Source organism: Oncorhynchus masou, chromosome 24, assembly GCF_036934945.1.
Source record: "Oncorhynchus masou masou isolate Uvic2021 chromosome 24, UVic_Omas_1.1, whole genome shotgun sequence".
Lineage (NCBI taxonomy): Eukaryota > Metazoa > Chordata > Actinopteri > Salmoniformes > Salmonidae > Oncorhynchus > Oncorhynchus masou.
Window position 1 is genome coordinate 101,645,405 of NC_088235.1, and position 23,004 is coordinate 101,668,408.

The 23,004-nt window shown below is 45.3% G+C and overlaps 1 protein-coding gene across 1 annotated transcript in view; it reads right to left on the reverse strand.

Moving 5' to 3' along the window:
- The window catches only part of LOC135513154 (collagen alpha-1(XXIV) chain-like), a 243,408-nt gene that overhangs the window by 216,108 nt on the left and 4,296 nt on the right, over window positions 1–23,004 (reverse strand). Inside the window, exon 2 of the mRNA XM_064935912.1 lies at window positions 9,825–9,895. Within this exon, the coding sequence (XP_064791984.1) occupies window positions 9,825–9,895 (71 nt within the window). The remainder of the gene's footprint in view (window positions 1–9,824; window positions 9,896–23,004) is intronic.

Sequence of the window (23,004 nt, forward strand, 5' to 3'; positions counted from 1 at the left end):
GGGGATAGGCCTGCCTCATGAGGAGGAGTGGAGCTGGGGCTAGGCCTGCCCCAGGAGGAGGAGTGGAGCTGGGGCTAGGCCTGCCTCAGGAGGAGGAGTGGAGCTGGGGATAGGCCTGCCTCAGGAGGAGGAGTGAGGCTGGGGATAGGCCTCCCTCAGGAGGAGGAGTGGAGCTGGGGATAGGCCTGCCTCATGAGGAGGAGTGGAGCTGGGGATAGGCCTGCCTCAGGAGGAGTGGAGCTGGGGATAGGCCTGCCTCAGGAGGAGGAGGAGTGGAGCTGGGGATAGGCCTGCCTCATGAGGAGGAGTGGAGCTGGGGTTAGGCCTGCCTCATGAGGAGGAGTGGAGCTGGGGATAGGCCTGCCTCAGGAGGAGTGGAGCTGGGGAAAGGCCTGCCTCAGGAGGAGGAGCTGGGGATAGGCTGCCTCATGGGATGGAGCTGGGGATAGGCCTGCCTCATGAGGAGGAGTGGAGCTGGGGATAGGCCTGCCTCAGGAGGAGGAGTGGAGCTGGGGATAGGCCTGCCTCAGGAGGAGGAGGGGAGCTGGGGATAGGCCTGCCTCATGAGGAGGAGTGGAGCTGGGGCTAGGCCTGCCTCAGGAGGAGGAGTGGAGCTGGGGATAGGCCTGCCTCAGGAGGAGGAGTGGAGCTGGGGATAGGCCTGCCTCATGAGGAGGAGTGGAGCTGGGGGAAGGCCTGCCTCATGAGGAGGAGTGGAGCTGGGGGAAGGCCTGCCTCAGGAGGAGTGGAGCTGGGGATAGGCCTGCCTCAGAAGGTGTGGAGCTGGGGATAGGCCTGCCTCAGGAGGAGTGGAGCTGAGGGTAGGCCTTCCTCAGGAGGAGGAGTGGAGCTGGGGATAGGCCTGCCTCAGGAGGTGTGGAGCTGGGGATAGGCCTGCCTCAGGAGGTGTGGAGCTGGGGATAGGCCTGCCTCAGGAGGAGGAGTGTAGCCAATTCATATTGGAAGCATATGGAATATATCTGGCGTGTCCTCTGTAATATCCCTGTCTTCTGCAATATACCTGTACATGTTGAGTGGCCAGACTGTTTAATTCAAGTTGAGTGTCAGTCAGGGGGGAAAGTAAGGTGGCACGGTCTGGTACGGCGTCCCGGCAAAATAAATAGTGGGGGTACGTTGTATAGGTAAAGCGTGAGCCTATCACAATTACTACAACATGCCATAGGCCATAACATGCCATAAGACACCTTTCATTACCATTACTGCATGTCAGCTGTATGAAAATGACTGAAATGACTGGAAACCAGGTGCTCTACGCTCCAAATTGCGTTGTAGTTTGAGGAGAACACTTACATTTTGTGAAGGCGGAGGTGAGGTGCCTAGACCGAGGCGTGAGTGGACAACAGTGGATGCATAAATTCAGGCTACAAGTGTAGGCCTAATGATAATCACAGAATGTCATGACAATAGACACAGGTGTTTTTTAACAGCTGTCTCTTTCCACTCATCAAATTAAAGGTGCACGGTGCACTGTTGGGTATTTTGTGAGTGAACGAATGTGCGTGGGTCGCCTACAGGAGAGCTTTTGTTAAGTGATTGTTTGACAATCCGATGAAATCATCATGACTGGTTGTGTTTAGGCCACATTAAAAGACCTAGGCGGTGTGTCCATAAGGCGAGGGGAAGCTAAGCTTTCCCAAAAGTAAATAGAATTAAATTGCCAAAATGATATAACCTAATTATCTTATTCCTGTCTATACAGAAATATACACAATCATTCAAAATAGGCTACAACACCAGAAAACACGAGGATCATTAGCTTACATTTGCTTTTTTTTGCTGAGGATTGTTTTAAATCACATAGCCTACAGTCGGAAGACCCCACAATTTGTCCAGCACACTGCAAATACCAAATAGACTAATGTTGAGTTGTGACTGTCAGTAAAAAGCAGAGACCCAGCCAGGCATATCACAGTATTTAAAAATACAATCGAGGAAAAACTATTTGGAAAGCAAATGGCTATTGTGGTAAAGAGACAACAATGAAAAGACTCCAATCGGTCTTTTAGTTATATTAACTTAATTGAGCGAACAGTAGCCTCTCTCATTGGAGCGAACAGTAGCCTCTCTCATTGGAGCGAACAGTAGCCTCTCTCATTGGAGCGAACAGTAGTCTCTCTCATTGGAGCGAACAGTAGCCTCTCTCATTGGAGCGAACAGTAGCCCCTCTCATTGGAGCGAACAGTAGCCTCTCTCATTGGAGCGAACAGTAGCCCCTCTCATTGGAGCGAACAGTAGCCTCTCTCATTGGAGCGAACAGTAGCCTCTCTCATTGGAGCGAACAGTAGCCTCTCTCATTGGAGCGAACAGTAGCCTCTCTCATTGAAGCGAACAGTAGCCCCTCTCATTGGAGCGAACAGTAGCCTCTCTCATTGGAGCGAACAGTAGCCCCTCTCATTGGAGCGAACAGTAGCCCCTCTCATTGGAGCGAACAGTAGCCTCTCTCATTGGCAGCAGCAGAGAACATCAGCCATATCCCCGGTGAGTCTGCATATTCACTGTCTTCATTGCTGGGTCAGTGCCACTTCTGTTTGTTTTTGGACAATAACTTCCTCCTTCAGGTTAAATGGGCGTCATATTGTATGTCTTCCCTTTTCATAGGCCCATTATATGGATCAGACAACAGTTTTTATTCATCTGTTTGTCAGTATCAGCAGAGTAGGCTATCCTGTCATTTTTGTAGCAGGCCTATTTTTTTAAATGCATGCAGGGTGTCCAGTACAGGTAAGAAATTACATCACCTCTGGTGTCAGCCGAGGTCTTGCACCATAATAATATCCTTAGCAGATGTAAGCCTAGTAGTTTCTGTTTGCTTGTTTTTGCCGCAGTACTGTAACGTGTGTTGAGACACACGCCACGTGAAACTAGTTTTGAACTTGATTGACAGCAGTTCTGTCAGGACCCGGTTTCGAACCTGGGTCTCCGGAGTGAGAAACAGTCACTTAACCAACTGAGCCACGAATAGACAGCAGAACCCAGAAGATGAGGCAGACACAGCAGTACTTAAGACGGTGTATTTAATAAAGAAAAAATCCTAAAATACAAAAAATGGCAAATCCAAAAGGTGGTAGGAAAAACACAAAAAGACCTCAAAAGAAACTCATCAAAAATAAACAAAAACAAAAAAACAGAATACCACAAGAACTTCACCCGGAATCAACAAGAGCACACAGAACACTAGGGCAGGGTGCTAACATACAAACACAGAGCACAGAACTGAGGGAAACAAAGGGTTTAAATACAATCAGGGGAAACGAGACACAGGTGCAAATAATAATGGGGATCAAGGGAAAAACATAGGGACAAAAAGCACAATGGGGACATCTACTGACCAAAACCCGGAACAACCCTGGCCAAATCCTGACAGAATCCCCCCCCCCTAGGAACGGCTCCTGACGTTCCTACCAGCTCTCTCAGGGTGGAGGACCCTGAACTGACGAATGAGGTCAGGGTCCAGGATGTCTTTGGCAGGAACCCAGGAGCGCTCCTCAGGACCGTAGCCTTCCCAGTCCACCAGATACTGCCAGGACCGCTGCACCCGGCGGGAATCCAGTATCCGGTGGACGGTATAAGCCGGCTGGCCTCCAATGACACGAGGCGGAGGGGGAGGTCTGTCTGCCGGGACAAGGGGAGAAAAAACAGGTTTTAACAATGACACATGAAATGTGGGATTAATCTTAAGGGATCTGGGTAAGTGTAGGCGATAAGAAACTGGGTTAACTCTCCTGGCAACCTTGAAGGGACCGATGTATTTTTGGGACAGCTTGCGAGACTCCACCCGTAGAGGTAAGTCTCTTGTGGAAAGCCAGACTCTCTGGCCGGGGCGCAGGGTAGGCCCGGGACGGCGACGTCTGTTGGCTTGTTGTTGATACCTCTGTGAGGAACGCATCAGATTAAGACGGGTCTTCCTCCACATAAGCCGACAGCGTCTGACGAACCTCAAGGCTGAAGGCACTCTGACTTCTGCCTCCTGGTCCGGGAACAATGGAGGAGCATAGCCAAACTGACACTCGTGCGGGGACATACCAGTGGAGGAGGAGCGCAAGGTGTTGTGCGCGTATTCGGCCCAAACAATAAAGGATGACCATGTGGACGGGTTGTCACGAGTCATACATCGGAGGGTGGTTTCCAGCTCTTGATTCATCCTCTCTGTTTGGCCGTTGGACTCCGGATGGTACCCTGAAGATAGACTGGCAGAAGCCCCCATGAGTTGGCAGAAGGCCTTCCAAAACCTTGAGGCGAACTGGGGACCTCTGTCAGAAACCACATCTTGAGGAATGCCGAAGACTCGGAACACATGATTAATTACCAACTCAGCCGTTTCCTTGGCAGAAGGTAACTTAGTCAGAGGGACGAACCTGGCCGCCTTTGAAAACCTGTCGATTATGACTAGGATAGTAGTATTGCCATGGGATGGAGGAAGTCCAGTAATAAAGTCCAATGAGATATGGGACCAGGGTCTGTGGGGAACAGGTAAAGGGTGAAGGAGTCCTTGAGGGCGGAGGTGAGAAGATTTGCCCTGGCAGCACACGGGGCAGGCATTGACGAAAGTGGCAACGTCTTCTCTTATGGTAGGCCACCAGAACTTACGCTGGATGAACTCCAAGGTGCGACCTACGCCCGGATGACAGGTGAGGCGAGAGGAGTGCCCCCACAGAAGGACCTGAGTCCTCACTGCCTTGGGGACAAACAACCGATTGGCAGGGCCTCCTTTAGGGTCCGGTTCGCTAGCTTGAGCACGTCTCACGGTATCCTCAACTTGCCACGAGATCGGAGCCACAATCTTAGCAGCAGGAAGGACAGGCATGTCCGTGTCATCTCGAATGGCAGGAGCGTAGACTCGGGACAGGGCATCCGGTTTGAGATTCTTCGACCCGGGCCGATAGGTGAGGATAAACTGGAATCGATTGAAGAAAAGAGACCATCTAGCTTGTCTAGAGTTCAATCGCTTCGCCTGCTGGATATACTCCAGATTTTTGTGGTCCGTAAGCACTTGAAACGGGTGAGAAGCCCCCTCGAGCCAGTGTCTCCATTCCTTCAATGCCATCTTAACCGCTAGGAGTTCACGATCCCCCACATCGTAGTTCCTCTCAGTCGGGGTAAGCCGGTGTGAGAAGAAAGCGCACGGATGAAGCTTCTTGTCTTCACCCCTCTGAGACAGGACAGCTCCAACACCAACCTCTGATGCGTCTACCTCCACCACAAATGGTTCATCCGTAGTCGGTAGTATCAGGATGGGAGCAGAGAGGACGCGCTGCTTGAGTCCTTGGAAGGCCGTCTCAGCTTCTCTTCCCCACAAAAACCTTGCATTGCCACCTTTGGTTAAAGCTGAGAGAGGAGCTGCCACCAAACTGAAGTTCTTGATGAACTTGCAGTAAAAGTTTGTGAAGCCCAGGAAACGCTGAACATCCTTAACGGATTTGGGGGTGGGCCAATCCGCTACCGCCCCTACCTTCCTAGGGTCCATTTGGACTCGACCGGGTTCCACTACAAATCCCAGGAATTGTACTCGGGATGAATGGAATTCACATTTTTCCGGCTTAACGTACAGATGGCTGTCCAGGAGGCGTTTGAGTACTTGTCTGACATGCTTAGTGTGTTCTTGAAGGGAGCTCGAAAAGATGAGGATGTCATCCAAGTAAACGAACACAAATATGTTAAGCATATCCCTAAGCACATCGTTTATGAGCGCTTGGAACACCGCTGGGGCGTTGGTCCGGCCGAAGGGCATCACCAAGTATTCATAGTGACCAGTAGGCGTGTTGAAAGCGGTCTTCCACTCGTCACCAGGTCTGATCCGCACAAGATGGTATGCGTTCCGCAGGTCAAGCTTAGTGAAAACAACTGCTTCCTGGAGCAGCTCAAGGCTGTGGCCATAAGGGGTAGCGGGTAACGGTTACGGACGGTTATGTCATTGAGTCCCCGGTAGTCGATGCAAGGACGTAATCCACCATCTTTCTTGGCCACAAAGAAAAACCCTGCTCCCGCCGGGGAGGTTGATGGACGCATGAGGCCTGCTTCCAGAGAGTCCTTGATGTAGGTATCCATAGCAGCTCGTTCGGGTGGAGATAGGGAAAAGATCCGACCCTGGGGGCAAGTGCCTGGAAACAGGTCGATGGGGCAATCGTAAGATCTATGGGGTGGTAGCATGGTGGCCCTCTGTTTGCTAAACACCAGTTTGAGGTCATGGTAACACTGGGAACTCGGGTCAGGTCGATGGATTCTAAAGACTCGGGAGTAGAACTCGGGGAATTCTGGAAAATACAAGTAGCTTGGCACGTAGGACCCCACTGCTTGATAGTGCCCACAGACCAGTCGATGTGAGGGTTATGGCTGTGAAGCCAGGGGTATCCAAGGACGAGAGGGAACTCGGAACAGGAGATCAAATGAAAGTTCATCAATTCCTGGTGTTGTGAAACTGAAAGTCTCAAGGAGGTAGTGACATGAGTGACAAGTCCAGATCCCAAAGGGCTTCCATCCAATGTAGTAACCCTCATGGGGTCACTTAGAAGTTCAGAGGGAACGCAATTCTCCTTCGCCCAGACACCATCCATGAAGTTACCTGCGGCTCCAGAGTCTACCAAGGCTTGAAGGTGAAGCTTGTGGTTGTCCCAGGAGAGGGTGACTGGAATGAGCAGACGGGAGTTGGACGGATGGGAGGAGGTTATGTTTCCCGTTACAGTTCCCCCGGTCTGTACGGGACAGAGCGTTTCCCTGGAGCCCGGGACACGTGGAACGGAAATGGCCCGGTTTGCCGCAATATAGACAGCGTCGCTCCTCATCCGGCGGTCTCTCTCAGCCTGGGAGATGCGTCCAATCTGCATGGGTTCCGGTGGAGCCAGCGATGATAAAGGTGGGGACTCGGAGCTGGGACTGATAGGGGCTAGAGGTCTACGGTTGAGTTCTCTCTCTCTCAGACGCTGGTCAATGCGTGAGGCCAACTTGATCAGGGACTCGAGATTGTCCGGTGGTTCCCGAGTGGCCAGTTCATCTTGGATAGTGTCGGAAAGGCCTTTCAGAAAGCACACCGTGAGCGCCTCGTTGTTCCAGCCACTCGCTGCTGCCACCGTGCGGAACTGGATGGCATAGTCCGTCACGCTGCGCCAACCTTGATGGAGAGTCAGGAGCTGTTTGGCTGAGTCAGAACCACTGCTTGGGCCTTGAAACACTCGTTTGAATTCCTCAGCAAAGGCAGAGTAGCTGGCACAGCAGGAACTATGGGCATCCCACACAGCAGTAGCCCAGGCCAGGGCTTTTTCCGACAGCAGGGTGATGATATATGCGATCTTAGACCGGTCGGTGGAAAACGACGAGGGTTGCAGCTCAAAGGAGAGAGAACATTGAGTGAGAAAGCCTTTACAAGCACTTGGATCACCTGAGAACCGTTGGGGAGGTGGAAGACGAGGTTCAGCCAGGGGGTTAACTGCCATGGGTACGTGAACCTGAGGTACTGGGACGGAAACTGTTGCCGGGGTAAGTCGATCAGATATTTGCTTAATGGAAGTCAGCATCTCCGACAGAAGATGAGAATGTCTAGCCATTAAGGCCTCTTGCTGAACCAGGGCGGCTTCGTGGCGTTGGACAGTCTCCTGGTGGTGGGACAGCGTGGCAAAAAGGTCCTGGGAACTTGCTGCCTCTGGGTTCATTTTTGGCTCTGTGTTTCTGTCAGGACCCGGTTTTGAACCTGGGTCTCCGGAGTGAGAAACAGTCACTTAACCAACTGAGCCACGAATAGACAGCAGAACCCAGAAGATGAGGCAGACACAGCAGTACTTAAGACGGTGTATTTAATAAAGAAAAAATCCTAAAATACAAAAAATGGCAAATCCAAAAGGTGGTAGGAAAAACACAAAAAGACCTCAAAAGAAACTCATCAAAAATAAACAAAAACAAAAAAACAGAATACCACAAGAACTTCACCCGGAATCAACAAGAGCACACAGAACACTAGGGCAGGGTGCTAACATACAAACACAGAGCACAGAACTGAGGGAAACAAAGGGTTTAAATACAATCAGGGGAAACGAGACACAGGTGCAAATAATAATGGGGATCAAGGGAAAAACATAGGGACAAAAAGCACAATGGGGACATCTACTGACCAAAACCCGGAACAACCCTGGCCAAATCCTGACAAGTTCCTCCTCCATTGGACAATAACACTGACAGAAATATGTCATCATCTGACCAAGCCTCTCAACCGCTGTCTCTTTTCCCGATACTTATCTGGAATACTGATGGATATCACCTTATCAACTTATCCGCTGCATCTGTCCAGAGAAAGAGCTGTTGCAAACACATTAAAGCATTATCTCAGTCTGGTTGACCTTTAGTTTCCATGTTCTCTTCAGTTTAATTCATTGGTGTACTTTGTGAGAGAGAAAGAGAGACAGAGAGAAAGAGAAAGAGAGAAAAACAGAGAGAGAGAAAGAAAGAGAAACAGATAGAGAGAGTGAGAGAGAGAAACACAGAGAGAGAATATTTGACCACTGTGACTGAGCCAAACTTAAGGAAAGCTTTGACCATGTACAAACTCAGTGAGCATAGCCTTGCTATTGAGAAAGGCTGCCGTAGGCAGACATGGCTCTCAAGAGAAGACAGGTTATGTGCACACTGCCCACAACATGAGGTGGAAACTGAGCTGCACTTCCTAACCTCCTGCCAAATGTATGACCATATTAGAGACACATATTTCCCTCAGATTACACAGACCCAGAAGGAATTTGAAAACAAATCCAATTTTGATAAACTCCCATATCTATTGGGTGAAATACCACATTGTGCCACCACAGCAGCAAGATTTGTGACCTTTTAAGCCAGTTAAGAGCAAACACCATTGTAAATACAACCCATATTTATGTTTATTTATTTTCCCTTTTGTACTTTAACTTTGCACGTCGTTACAACACTGTATACAGACAAATGTCTTTATTATTTTGGAACTTTTGTGAGTGTAATGTTTACTGTTAAATGTTTTATTGTATATTTCACTTTGTTTGTTATCTATTTCACTTGCTTTGGCAATGTAAAGATATGTTTCCCATGCCAATAAAGCCCTTAAATTGAATTTAAATGAGAGAGAGACACACACAGGGGAACGTGGGAGAAGGGAAGGAGGCTATTTGGGTTGTCTATACCTGCATTCTAGGACCTGAGGAGCAAGAACAGACATGTAAGGGAGGGTTTAAAAAAAGAATTGGAAGAGGAGAGGAGCTCCCATGTGCAGCTGTCCCTCTGACTCACAGACAGACAGACAGACACACCCCCTGGCCTCATCCGGCTTGTTCACCATTATGTTATTACTCATACATACATGTATACAAACACAGAGCAATAATAACACATATCAAGGAGAATTCCTGTCCTTGATACTTGGGTAATGTCATAAATCACTTATTTTATGTAATATCATTCTGTTGGCATGTTTGAACCCTAAAGCATTGACAACAACTCATCAGAAGTGCTGGCATTCTGCAACTCTGCAACCAAGAGGAACTATTCACCCACCCTCTCAGAATGTCTGGTGCCAACAAGTGAAATGTCACTTGGTCAAACTAAGACCCGTGTCTATAAAACCCCCACAAGCCCCGGTAACAATCAATACTTCTCATAGCGAAACAGTTTCCATTTGAGGAACAAGGCATTTGTTCATTTTTGTTGACATCCCTTTATGATGAGACAACAAATCCATGGCAGCAGAGATGGCTAGTGGATGTGGGGTAGGAATGGGGTTGGTGTATACTGCTACAATTACAGCTGGAGTTAGGGTGGGGGAGTTGGCGGGGGAGGAGGTGGAGGCTGCTTACCTTGTGCTCGGTAGTCTTCTTCTCCAGACAGTACTGCTGTGCATATTGACAGGAGCAAGAGGAGGGTTCTCCTACAGGGGAAAAACAACATAGTCAAAGAAAATGGTAAACCAAACCAATATTCTGGATTTGAGTCAACGGATCAAAGTCAGTGATCCCATGAACCATTAAGAGACAAATGAGACAATAAACCCTCTCCATCATAAAGTGGTAACGCATATAAGACGCTCTATGTCTTCACTGAAGACCAAACAACTTATCATATAGCTATTCATTCATTATGAGAAGTCAATTAAGAAATGATCTTAATGCGTGATCGTCTACAGTACAGTCATGCGTTTACACAGGCAGCCCAATTATGATCTTTTGTCCAATTATCGGCAAAAGAGCTAATCTGATTGGTCAAAAGACCAATCAAGCTGCCTGTGTAAACGCAGCCTAAGTGTATTTTAGTCTTAACAATCTCACATAAACATGGGCTTTGTCTCTACATTGACCTACTGGTGGTTCAGGGTGAGTGGGTGACTATGTATCCCCATAGGTACATGAAAATAAACCAGAGGGCCTTGCAGGAGCTCTGTGTGCCAAAATATCAACCTGGGGTAAGTTTTTAGACAGGTGGGGGGGGGTTACCAGAAAAAGCGATGACAAATAGGAGGTCTGGGCTACACCACCAAGACGCCACTGGTTTTCCTGGCTAGGGAGAAGGGCTGCTCTGTCACTGCCAAAACCCCACCATACACCTCCTCCTGCCTCTACACACATGGACAGGGGGTTCCATTGGAGAACAAACAGTAGTCCCACAAGGGGGATTCCCACTGACTGACCCCACCTCTAGAGGGCACTGCCCACCACAAACTGCTCTGCGTCAACCGTAACTGTATGGAGAGACATAGTGAGTTTACAAACTGTTGATGGGCAGAGATTCACTGAACTTTACTATAAACAACATCACAGGATTATACCACACATATCACAGGATTATACCACTCATATCACATATTCCTTTGTAGTATCACCTTAAAAATGTCAGGCACATCCATCTCCACTGTAGTATGGCAACGAATAAGCCTAGGTAAGATAGGGGAGTTTACCATTCACATGTTGAAGGATTCTTTCTCGTCTCACCTCTTATAGAACTTTCAATAAGCCACCATGTCAATCATTCTGCTTCTCCATGCTGGAGACAATATATACCTTTATTTAACTAGGCAAGTCAGTTAAGAACAAATTATTTTTTTCAATGACATACTAGGAATGGTGGGTTAATTGGCTCTTCAGGAGCAGAACTACAGATTTGTACCTTGTCAGATTTGAACTTGCAACCTTTCAATTACTAGTCCAACGCTCTAACCACTAGGCTACCCTGCTAGGCTACCATGCTCTAATCACAAGGCTACAAGGCTGCAGATGATTCTCCATGATGGAAACAGTATATAAATGGCTGAATATGATTCTCCATGATGGAGACAATATATAAATGGCTGAAGATGATTCTCCATGATGGAGACAATATATAAATGGCTGAAGATGATTCTCCATGATGGAAACAGTATATAAATGGCTGAATATGATTCTCCATGATGGAGACAATATATAAATGGCTGAAGATGATTCTCCATGATGGAGACAATATATAAATGGCTGGAGATGATTCTCCATGATGGAGACAATATATAAATGGCTGGAGATGATTCTCCATGATGGAGACAATATATAAATGGCTGGAGATGATTCTCCATGATGGAGACAATATATAAATGGCTGAATATGATTATCCATGATGGAGACAATATATAAATGGCTGAAGATGATTCTCCATGATGGAGACAATATATAAATGGCTGGAGATGATTCTCCATGATGGAGACAATATATAAATGGCTGAAGATGATTCTCCATGATGGAGACAATATATAAATGGCTGAAGATGATTCTCCATGATGGAGACAATATATAAATGGCTGGAGATGATTCTCCATGATGGAGACAATATATACATGGCTGAAGATGATTCTCCATGATGGAGACAATATATAAATGGCTGAAGATGATTCTCCATGATGGAGACAATATATAAATAGCTGGAGATGATTCTCCATGATGGAGACAATATATAAATGGCTGAAGATGATTCTCCATGATGGAGACAATATATAAATGGCTGGAGATGATTCTCCATGCTAGAGACAATATATAAATGGCTGGAGATGATTCTCCATGATGGAGACAATATATAAATGGCTGGAGATGATTCTCCATGATGAGACAATATATAAATAGCTGGAGATGATTCTCCATGATGGAGACAATATATAAATGGCTGAAGATGATTCTCCATGATGGAGACAATATATAAATGGCTGAAGATGATTCTCCATGATGGAGACAATATATAAATGGCTGGAGATGATTCTCCATGATATATAAATGGCTGGAGATGATTCTCCATGATGGAGACAATATATAAATGGCTGGAGATGATTCTCCATGCTAGAGACAATATATAAATAGCTGGAGATGATTCTCCATGATGGAGACAATATATAAATGGCTGAAGATGATTCTCCATGATGGAGACAATATATAAATGGCTGAAGATGATTCTCCATGATGGAGACAATATATAAATGGCTGGAGATGATTCTCCATGATGGAGACAATATATAAATGGCTGAAGATGATTCTCCATGATGGAGACAATATATAAATGGCTGGAGATGATTCTCCATGATGGAGACAATATATAAATAGCTGGAGATGATTCTCCATGATGGAGACAATATATAAATAGCTGGAGATGATTCTCCATGATGGAGACAATATATAAATGGCTGGAGATGATTCTCCATGCTAGAGACAATATATAAATGGCTGGAGATGATTCTCCATGCTAGAGACAATATATACAGGAGGTGCAGACCAATACAGTACAACCCTAACTAACTATAGTAACTATAGTAACTATATATAGTAACTATATATAGTAACTATAGTAACTATATATTGGACACATTTACATAATAGTAATAACATTTAGAATTAATGAGACAGAGAGATGAAGTGTGCATTCTGACCAGACAGAATCGATCAGATTGACAAGAAGTACTGCATGTATAATCATAGCTGTCATGGAAAGCATAGAAAAGATGCCTTTGGCAGTCCGTTCATATCGATGAGAGTAGTGTTCTAAAAAAATGAGAATGGTGCCAATTCAAAGAAAGTTTCACCTGAGCACATTTCCATCTTTATTTAACTAGGCATGTAAATTATGAACAAACTCTTATTTTCTATGATGGCCTAGGAACAGTGGGTTAACTGCCTTGTTCAGGGGAAGAATGACAGATTTTTACCTTGTCAGCTCAGAGATTTGATCTTGCAACCATCACGGTTCCTAGTCCAACATTCTAACCACCAGGCTACCTACCACCCCATTAAGTGATGACATGGTTGAACATCAAAGAGCTATCGATCTTAAAGCAAACAAACTAATGTCACTGGAGCTCATAATATGACAGTCTGGTATGGTAATCTGAGCTGGTGGAGAGCATCCTCATTTTCATTATGACACTCTGGTATGGTAATCTGAGCTGGTGGAGAGCATCCTCATATTCATTATGACAGTCTGGTATGGTAATCTGAGCTGGTGGAGAGCGTCCTCATATTCATTATGACAGTCTGGTATGGTAATCTGAGCTGGTGGAGAGCGTCCTCATATTCATTATGACAGTCTGGTATGGTAATCTGAGCTGGTGGAGAGCATCCTCGTATTCATTATGACAGTCTGGTATGGTAATCTGAGCTGGTGGAGAGCGTCCTCATATTCATTATGACAGTCTGGTATGGTAATCTGAGCTGGTGGAGAGCGTCCTCATATTCATTATGACAGTCTGGTATGGTAATCTGAGCTGGTGGAGAGCATCCTCGTATTCATTATGACACTCTGGTATGGTAATCTGAGCTGGTGGAGAGCATCCTCATATTCATTATGACAGTCTGGTATGGTAATCTGAGCTGGTGGAGAGCATCCTCATATTCATTATGAAAGTCTGGTATGGTAATCTGAAAGCGTCCTCATATTCATTATGAAAGTCTGGTATGGTAATCTGAGCTGGTGGAGAGCATCCTCATATTCATTATGACAGTCTGGTATGGTAATCTGAGCTGGTGGAGAGCATCCTCATATTCATTATGACAGTCTGGTATGGTAATCTGAGCTGGTGGAGAGCGTCCTCATATTCATTATGACAGTCTGGTATGGTAATCTGAGCTGGTAGAGAGCGTCCTTATATTCATTATGACAGTCTGGTATGGTAATCTGAGCTGGTAGAGAGCATCCTCATATTCATTATGACACTCTGGTATGGTAATCTGAGCTGGTAGAGAGCGTCCTTATATTCATTATGACAGTCTGGTATGGTAATCTGAGCTGGTAGAGAGCATCCTCATATTCATTATGACACTCTGGTATGGTAATCTGAGCTGGTGGAGAGCGTCCTCATATTCATTATGACAGTCTGGTATGGTAATCTGAGCTGGTAGAGAGCGTCCTCATATTCATTATGACAGTCTGGTATGGTAATCTGAGCTGGTAGAGAGCATCCTCGTATTCAATATGACATTCTGGTATGGTAATCTGAGCTGGTAGAGAGCATCCTCATATTCATTATGACAGTCTGGTATGGTAATCTGAGCTGGTAGAGAGCATCCTCATATTCATTATGACAGTCTGGTATGGTAATCTGAAAGCTGGGTAATCTGAGCTGGTGGAGAGCATCCTCATATTCATTATGACAGTCTGGTATGGTAATCTGAGCTGGTGGAGAGCATCCTCATATTCATTATGACAGTCTGGTATGGTAATCTGAGCTGGTGGAGAGCATCCTCATATTCATTATGACAGTCTGGTATGGTAATCTGAGCTGGTGGAGAGCATCCTCATATTCATTATGAAAGTCTGGTATGGTAATCTGAGCTGGTGGAGAGCGTCCTCATATTCATTATGAAAGTCTGGTATGGTAATCTGAGCTGGTGGAGAGCATCCTCATATTCATTATGACAGTCTGGTATGGTAATCTGAGCTGGTGGAGAGCATCCTCATATTCATTATGACACTCTGGTATGGTAATCTGAGCTGGTGGAGAGCGTCCTCATATTCATTATGACAGTCTGGTATGGTAATCTGAGCTGGTGGAGAGCATCCTCATATTCATTATGACAGTCTGGTATGGTAATCTGAGCTGGTGGAGAGCGTCCTCATATTCATTATGACAGTCTGGTATGGTAATCTGAGCTGGTGGAGAGCGTCCTCATATTCATTATGACAGTCTGGTATGGTAATCTGAGCTGGTGGAGAGCATCCTCATATTCATTATGACAGTCTGGTATGGTAATCTGAGCTGGTGGAGAGCGTCCTCATATTCATTATGACAGTCTGGTATGGTAATCTGAGCTGGTGGAGAGCGTCCTCATATTCATTATGACACTCTGGTATGGTAATCTGAGCTGGTGGAGAGCGTCCTCATATTCATTATGACAGTCTGGTATGGTAATCTGAGCTGGTGGAGAGCGTCCTCATATTCATTATGACAGTCTGGTATGGTAATCTGAGCTGGTGGAGAGCATCCTCATATTCATTATGACAGTCTGGTATGGTAATCTGAGCTGGTGGAGAGCGTCCTCATATTCATTATGACAGTCTGGTATGGTAATCTGAGCTGGTGGAGAGCGTCCTCATATTCATTATTGGCAAACTCTCACACCCTCTCTACACCCTCAGTTCAAGAGGCTTCCTTCTGGCTGGCGCTTCAGAACTCCCATGGCCAAGAAGAACGTGTTCAAACATGAATTTGTTCCTTGTGCTTTTGGATTATGCAGTGCAGTTGGGACAGTGGTTGTTTGTGAGTGAATGTATTAATGTCATCTATGTTGTTAGTGTACTGTATGCAACATGATGGACTGACTGGTTAAAATGTGTATGATGTGAGAATGTATGTATATGTGATCCTTTTAATGGAAGCTGATGCCAAATAAAAGTTTCCATCCTGGAAGGACAATAAAGTTTTATTCTATTCGATTCTATAACACAGCAGAACTGGGCTCAAATGCTATTTGAAATCTTTCAAATACATTGAGCGTTTGCTCTAGCTTTCCTGGAGTGACAGATGGGCAGAGTTTGTGGTGTTGGTCCATAAAACCACGCAAGCTTAATCAGGCACATACAGTATGAAGTATTTGAAATTATTTTAAAAACTGTTTGAATCCACGGTCAGTAACTTCAAGGGATAGCGAGCAATAATGACATACAGCAGCATACAGCATGCTCTCTCCTCTCCTGCTGTGTGGCCTCTTTCTGATAGACAAAATAAGGTAAGGGGATATGGTGGTTAGGTATAAGTATAGGGGGTATACAACAGCAAGGGTTTAGCAGCTTGTGTGTGGCCCTGGTTGTTAGATAGAGTGACAGACGAAGGCAGACATGTTGTTTTTTTCCAGAGAGAGTGAGAGAGAGAGAGAGAGAGAGAGAGAGAGAGAGAGATGAGAAAGAGACAGAGACAGAGAGAGGGGTTAGAGAGAGAGAGAGAGAGAGAGAGAGAGAGGGAGGGAGGGAGAGAGAGAGAGAGAGAGAGAGAGGGGGGGGGGGGGCAGGAAGAGCGGAGAGAGGGAGAGGGGGAGAGGGAACAAGAAGGAACACCTGCTCCCCATCGAGATACTGGTGTGAGATTCCAAAGCTGGAAATACAGACATATACCCCCCCACACTCCAGGAAGGGGAAAACATATACGCTATATGAATACAATGATTCATATGTAGGAGGATAAAACTGTCATTTATAAGGCCTTAGTAGAGTAGCTGGTTCAGCTTCAAATCTTGGTGGGTTTACGCGTGGAAAAGTGGACTATATACTGTTTATAACACTTTAATCCACATTTAGAGAGCCAATGGCAATTTGAGGTAGATTCTGACAGCCTTGTCTCTGTCTCAGTCTCCGGTACGGCTATTTAAAGCCTCATACACCCAGCTCCCTGGCTCCAAAACAGACCTGGCTTCTGGGTTCACTACACTACACTTAATGATGACATCAGACAACACAAAGTGTTGCATAGTGGGAATTGTGAGAATTTGCCTTAATTGTTTTGCCAGTTTAATTAAATTTGGCATGGACCAGGTTGAGTGTTTAAACTACTAAAAGCTTGGAGGGTGCCTGGGGGTCAATTCAATTTCAATTCAAGAAGTAAACTGAACTGAATGAATTTAAATGGAATTAACATCAACCCTGGATTTCCGTATACAATTTAGAGGTAAATCCCTGCATCTGTGACAAGAAGACACTCAGACAGACATGCCTGATGCCTTCCATCCCAGTGGTTTATGGGAACGACTGCTGAAAGCAGAACAAAGCTCCCCAAACACTGCTGTGTTGACCCAGGGAAATGCCACTATGTGAGGAGTGAGTGCCATGTCAAGACTATAAATAATCTGCTGCAGAGTCTGTCCAGTGTCCAGGACACAGAAAGGTCTCCATTTGCACCCTGAATAGGCTTCCAAAATGGGACCCTATGCCCTATATAGTGCACTTTCTTTGACCAGGGGCCACAGGTATTAGTGGACAATATATGGAATAGGGAGCCATTTCAGGCGCTACTTCTTCAGCCAAGGGGGCAGTATTTTGAGATTTGGATGACAAGCGTGTCCAAAGTAAACTGCCAGTTACTCAGACCCAGAAGCTAGGATATGTACATGCATAGTGTTATTGGATAAAAACACTCTAAGGTTTCCAAAACTGTTAACATAATGTCTGTGAGTATAACATAACTGATATGGCTGGTGAAAACCTAAGGAAAATCCATCCAGAAAGTGGGATTTTTTTGATGTGAGTGGTTTTCCATTGAAAGCCTATTGACCATATAAGGGGTTAGGACCCAGATTGCAGTTCCTGTGGCTTCCACTAGATGTCAACATTCTTTAGACTTGGTTTCAGGCTTGTTTTCTGAAAAATGAAGAAGAATGAGACCCTTTGGTAAGTGGACTATAGAATCATGCAGTACTGGTTTACGCGCATGACCGTGTGCGCACTCTTCGTTGTTTTTCCTTTCTATTGAATACACTATTGTCCGGTTGAAATATTGTTGATTATTTAGATAACTGACAACTTGAGGATTAATTCTAAACATCGTTTGACATGTTTCGACAGACTTTACCGGTACTATTAGGTACTATTAGGATGTATTCATCTCCACGCCTTTGAGCCAGTGGATTACTGAACAAAATGTGCCAACAAAACAGCGTTTTTGGGATATAAAGAGAGACTTTATTGAACAAAATGACCATTTATTGTGTAGCTTGGACCCTTGTGATTGCAATCAGATGAATATCTTCAAAGGTAAGTGATTAATGTTATCGCTATTTCTGACTTTCGTGACTCCTCTGTTTGGTTGGAAAATGTTTGTATGCTTTTGTAAGCGGTAGCTGTCCCCAGATAATCGCATGGTATCCTTTCGCCGTAAAGCCTTTTTGAAATCTGACAAAGCGGCTGGATTAACAAGAAGTTAAGCTTTTAACTGATGAATAACACTTGTATTTTCATGAATTTTTATTATTACTATTTCTGTCATTAGAATTTGGCGCTCTGCAATTTCAGCGGATGTTGTCGAGCGACCCACCTTGGCATCAGCATTCTTCCCACCTTGGCATCAGCATTCTTCCCACCTTGGCATCAGAATTCTTCCCACCTTGGCATCAGCATTCTTCCCACCTTGGCATCAGCATTCTTCCCACCTTGGCATCAGCATTCTTCCCACCTTGGCATCAGCATTCTTCCCACCTTGGCGCCAGCATTCTTCCCACCTTGGCGTCAGCATTCTTCCCACCTTGGCATCAGCATTCTTCCCACCTTGGCATCAGAATTCTTCCCACCTTGGCGTCAGCTTTCTTCCCACCTTGGCGTCAGAATTCTTCCCACCTTGGCATCAGCATTCTTCCCACCTTGGGATCAGCATTCTTCCCACCTTCTTCTCACCTTGGCGCCAGCATTCTTCCTTGGCGTCAGCATTCTTGGCGTCAGCATTCTTCCCACCTTGGCGTCAGCATTCTTCCCACCTTGGCATCAGCATTCTTCCCACCTTGGCGTCAGCATTCTTCCCACCTTGGCGTCAGCATTCTTCCCACCAGAAACAGTTCTGAAGAGTCCGTGCATATATTATTACAATATTTTGTGATGTTTTAGTTTGTTTTGGACTTCGGTAAGTTTTTTTGGAGTTGTTCGAGGACACACATTTTTTTCTTAATGCAAGGAGAAGTCTGTAGCCGAAGTCTACGCCCCTTCACCCGTGATAGGTCAATAGTTGGGATTCTTCAGTAAAGTCTTTGTTGTCATTCAACGACAGATGACTCGTTTTCATGCATATTTGTTCAATGAGAAATAATGCAACAAACATAGTTAGTTGTAAAATTGCACGAGTAATATCTCTTCTTCAAAAATGTCAAAATTAAAGACAGATTTCTTGAGTTATCTTAGATTAATTCTGACTATTTTGAGGAAGTGTATTCTGGCTATGGAGTCTCAAAATGGACAAACAGTACTATTTCTGTCATTAGAATTTGGCGCTCTGCAATTTCAGCGGATGCTGTCGAGCGACCCACCTTGGCATCAGCATTCTTCCCACCTTGGCATCAGCATTCCTCAAAATAGTACTGCTGACGGATTTTTCTAGTTTTTCAAGAGAATGTCTTTTAAGGGAGTATGCGAGCCGAGCTGAAGCATGCTGACAACTGCAGAGTGGAAGCATAGAGTACTTTTCACTTGGCAAACACGACAAAATCCACTTAACACTTGTTTATAATCTCCATAAGGAAAGGGAGGCAATTTTCCTAACTTTATACTGTTTCATGACAACTACCAGAGTGTGATTTCGTTAGCAGCTACATTTACAGTACAGTGTTATTATTTACATGGCTAGTTGGCAAGCAACTTAGCGAATCAATTAGTTGCAACATAACTCCAATAACATGTTTCCTCCCATAAGCTATACTGAACTCAACTCCGGTGTGAATATATTGAACCCAATGGCCCTTGTACAACAAACACGTCTTTGACTAAATATTGTCCTACAACACAAGAAAAGGCATTGATAGATCATGGGGAAATACTACCCTAAATACAACGACACAAAGCTAAACCTTTGGTATATGGAAAGTACATCTAAATCATGCAGAATAAACACAAAGGGCACAAAGATTACTGTCCATCATTAACACATAATAACAAAGCAAGACACAGACCATGTGAACTAGCATGTCACGTTCTGACCTTTATTTCCTTTGTTTTGTCTTTATTTAGTATGGTCAGGGCGTGAGTTGGGTGGGCAGTCTATGTTTGTTTGTTCTATATTTTGGGTATTTCTATGTTTCGGCCTAGTATGGTTCTCAATCAGAGGCAGGTGTCATTAGTTGTCTCTGATTGAGAATCATACTTAGGTAGCCTGGGTTTCACTGTGTGTTTGTGGGTGATTGTTCCTGTCTCTGTGTTTGCACCAGATAGGACTGCTAGGGTTTTCACATTTCTTGTTTTTGTAGGTTTGTTCATGTGAAAATATTTATTAAAACATGAATCAAAATAACCATGCTGCGCTTTGATCCGCCTCTCTGTCAATGGAAGAAATCCCTTACATAGCAAAACAACAACATATTTTTCAGTCAGACCTGGAAGCATTTTATGGACCTGTGGCCTGAGATGCAACTCTATAATAAACACAACTGACACTTTGGCAGCTATATGGTCTGTCTCTCTGCTCAGTAGCTATGTTCAGATGTCAACATAGAGTAGAGCAGAGTAGAGTTAGTTACTAATCTAACATACAACACAAGGGAAAGGGGAGATTGGGTTTTATCGCTGAGACTGGGACTTGTATTTCCATTTGTATGTCAAAACATCCAAGACAGAGAAAGTAGCCAACTATGTGAGCATAACACCAGGGTAGGCTACATTCCTTGATTAGCTAGCTATATGCTAATAAGCGTTCAGAAATTCTCTGAATGAAATTAATAAGAGATAAATGAGAAATGAATGTGCAAGTTCCTCAGTAATATCTGTGTTCTGTTTCTGCATGTTCCTCTCTGAGTGTCAAACCGCCAACATCGTTCTCCAACATGAATGAGTTATTGATCTGGGTCCAATTGCTGTTCCTCTTGGCAACCTCCCACCTCTAACACCTGTATCCAGATTATGACTTCATTACATAGGCATTGGATTGATAAATCAGATCCAAATAGCCATCAGCACTTGAGCTAGCAGATAAACACTTTCCAAGTCCCGAGGCTCATTATTCTATCACACATTGCTATTCCACTATTGCCTGCTTCACCTGGGACAAGCTGAGCCAAACCAAGCTGAGCTATACTGGGCTGGCCTGGGTACGCATCCACCGTATTTGCTGGAACCATGCTGCAAAGGACAATGTAAAAAGCCAGCACAGTTCATTTAAGTTCAGCCCTATTATTGTAAACCAGGCATCGGCCTCTGTGTGGTTCCAATACAAAGGGTAAGCTAAGTAGTACCACTACAGCTTGTCAACACTCAGAATTGGTCACAGAGTCAAGAGTTCATTGCACACAAATGTAAAGATTGACTTAGCCCACAAGACAACTAGCAGACAAAGGGCTGTGAGTAAACTTCCAGCCGGCTTTATTGGTTTGCCGTTTTCCTGTCGCAGGGTACACTGCAGATGTGGGGAGAGCTAAACACACACACTCACTCACACAGACAGCTACATACAGTACTACAGATGACGTAGATGAATTGAAGACAGAAAAATTGCCAAAGTCAGATGAGTTATTATCAATGTACTTAATATGTAGTGGTAACATGTTATTATACACACACAACAAAAAACATTATTACATGGTGCTATATATGTGTAACTTCATGTTAAAAGTATATTTTCTAACCAAATGCGATAGACATTAGCCATCCACAGCCACATTTGAGGGAGGCTGATTACCAAAGAGGAGTCATGTTGAAAGTGGTTCAGCGCTGTGTAGGTTGTTTCACATGACCTGACCCACATGGTGTAACTTAGATGCCTGCGATTCAAACTGAATTCCTACGCTGCTCTATCGTTCTCTGCATACTTCAGTCTGAGACTGCCGGCATTGAAGTTGTTTGTGGGGTCGTCAAAACGAGGGGTGTAGTACTAGACAAAGTCTGGGAGGTACTCAGATCCAGAATCACTGCGGAGAAGAAACTAAAGTCTGTGGGTGTGGCATAACGTTTGGCAGGAGTCTGGGTAACCAGGCAAGTAACTTGATCCTTCTCAGGTCCATTCATTCACACTCAGACATCACTTCTCCCACCACAAACACTGTGTAGTGGCCGTCCATGGCAGGGTATTCACCACAGACACTGTGTAGTGGCCGTCCATGGCAGGGTATTCACCACAGACACTGTGTAGTGGCCGTCTATGGCAGGGTATTCACCACAGACACTGTGTAGTGGCCGTCTATGGCAGGGTATTCACCACAGACACTGTGTAGTGGCCGTCTATGGCAGGGTATTCACCACAGACACTGTGTAGTGGTCGTCCATGGCAGGGTATTCAACACAGACACTGTGTAGTGGCCGTCTATAGCAGGATATTCACCACAGACACTGTGTAGTGGCCGTCTATGGCAGGGTATTCACCACAGACACTGTGCAGTGAACATCTATGGCAGGGTATTCACCACAGACACTGTGCAGTGAACATCTATGGCAGGGTATTCACCACAGACACTGTGCAGTGAACATCTATGGCAGGGTATTCACCACAGACACTGTGTAGTGGCCGTGCAGTGAACATCTATGGCAGGGTATTCACCACAGACACTGTGCAGTGAACATATATGGCAGGGTATTCACCACAGACACTGTGCAGTGAACATCTATGGCAGGGTATTCACCACAGACACTGTTTAGTGGCCGTTTGTTGCAGGGTATTCGCCCCAGACACTATAGTGGCTGTTTGTGGCAGGGTATTCGCCCCAGACACTATAGTGGCTGTTTGTTGCAGGGTATTCGCCCCAGACACTATAGTGGCCGTTTGTTGCAGGGTATTCACCCCAGACACTATAGTGGCTGTTTGTGGCAGGGTATGGCAGGGTCACCCCAGACACTATAGTGGCTGTTTGTTGCAGGGTATTCGCC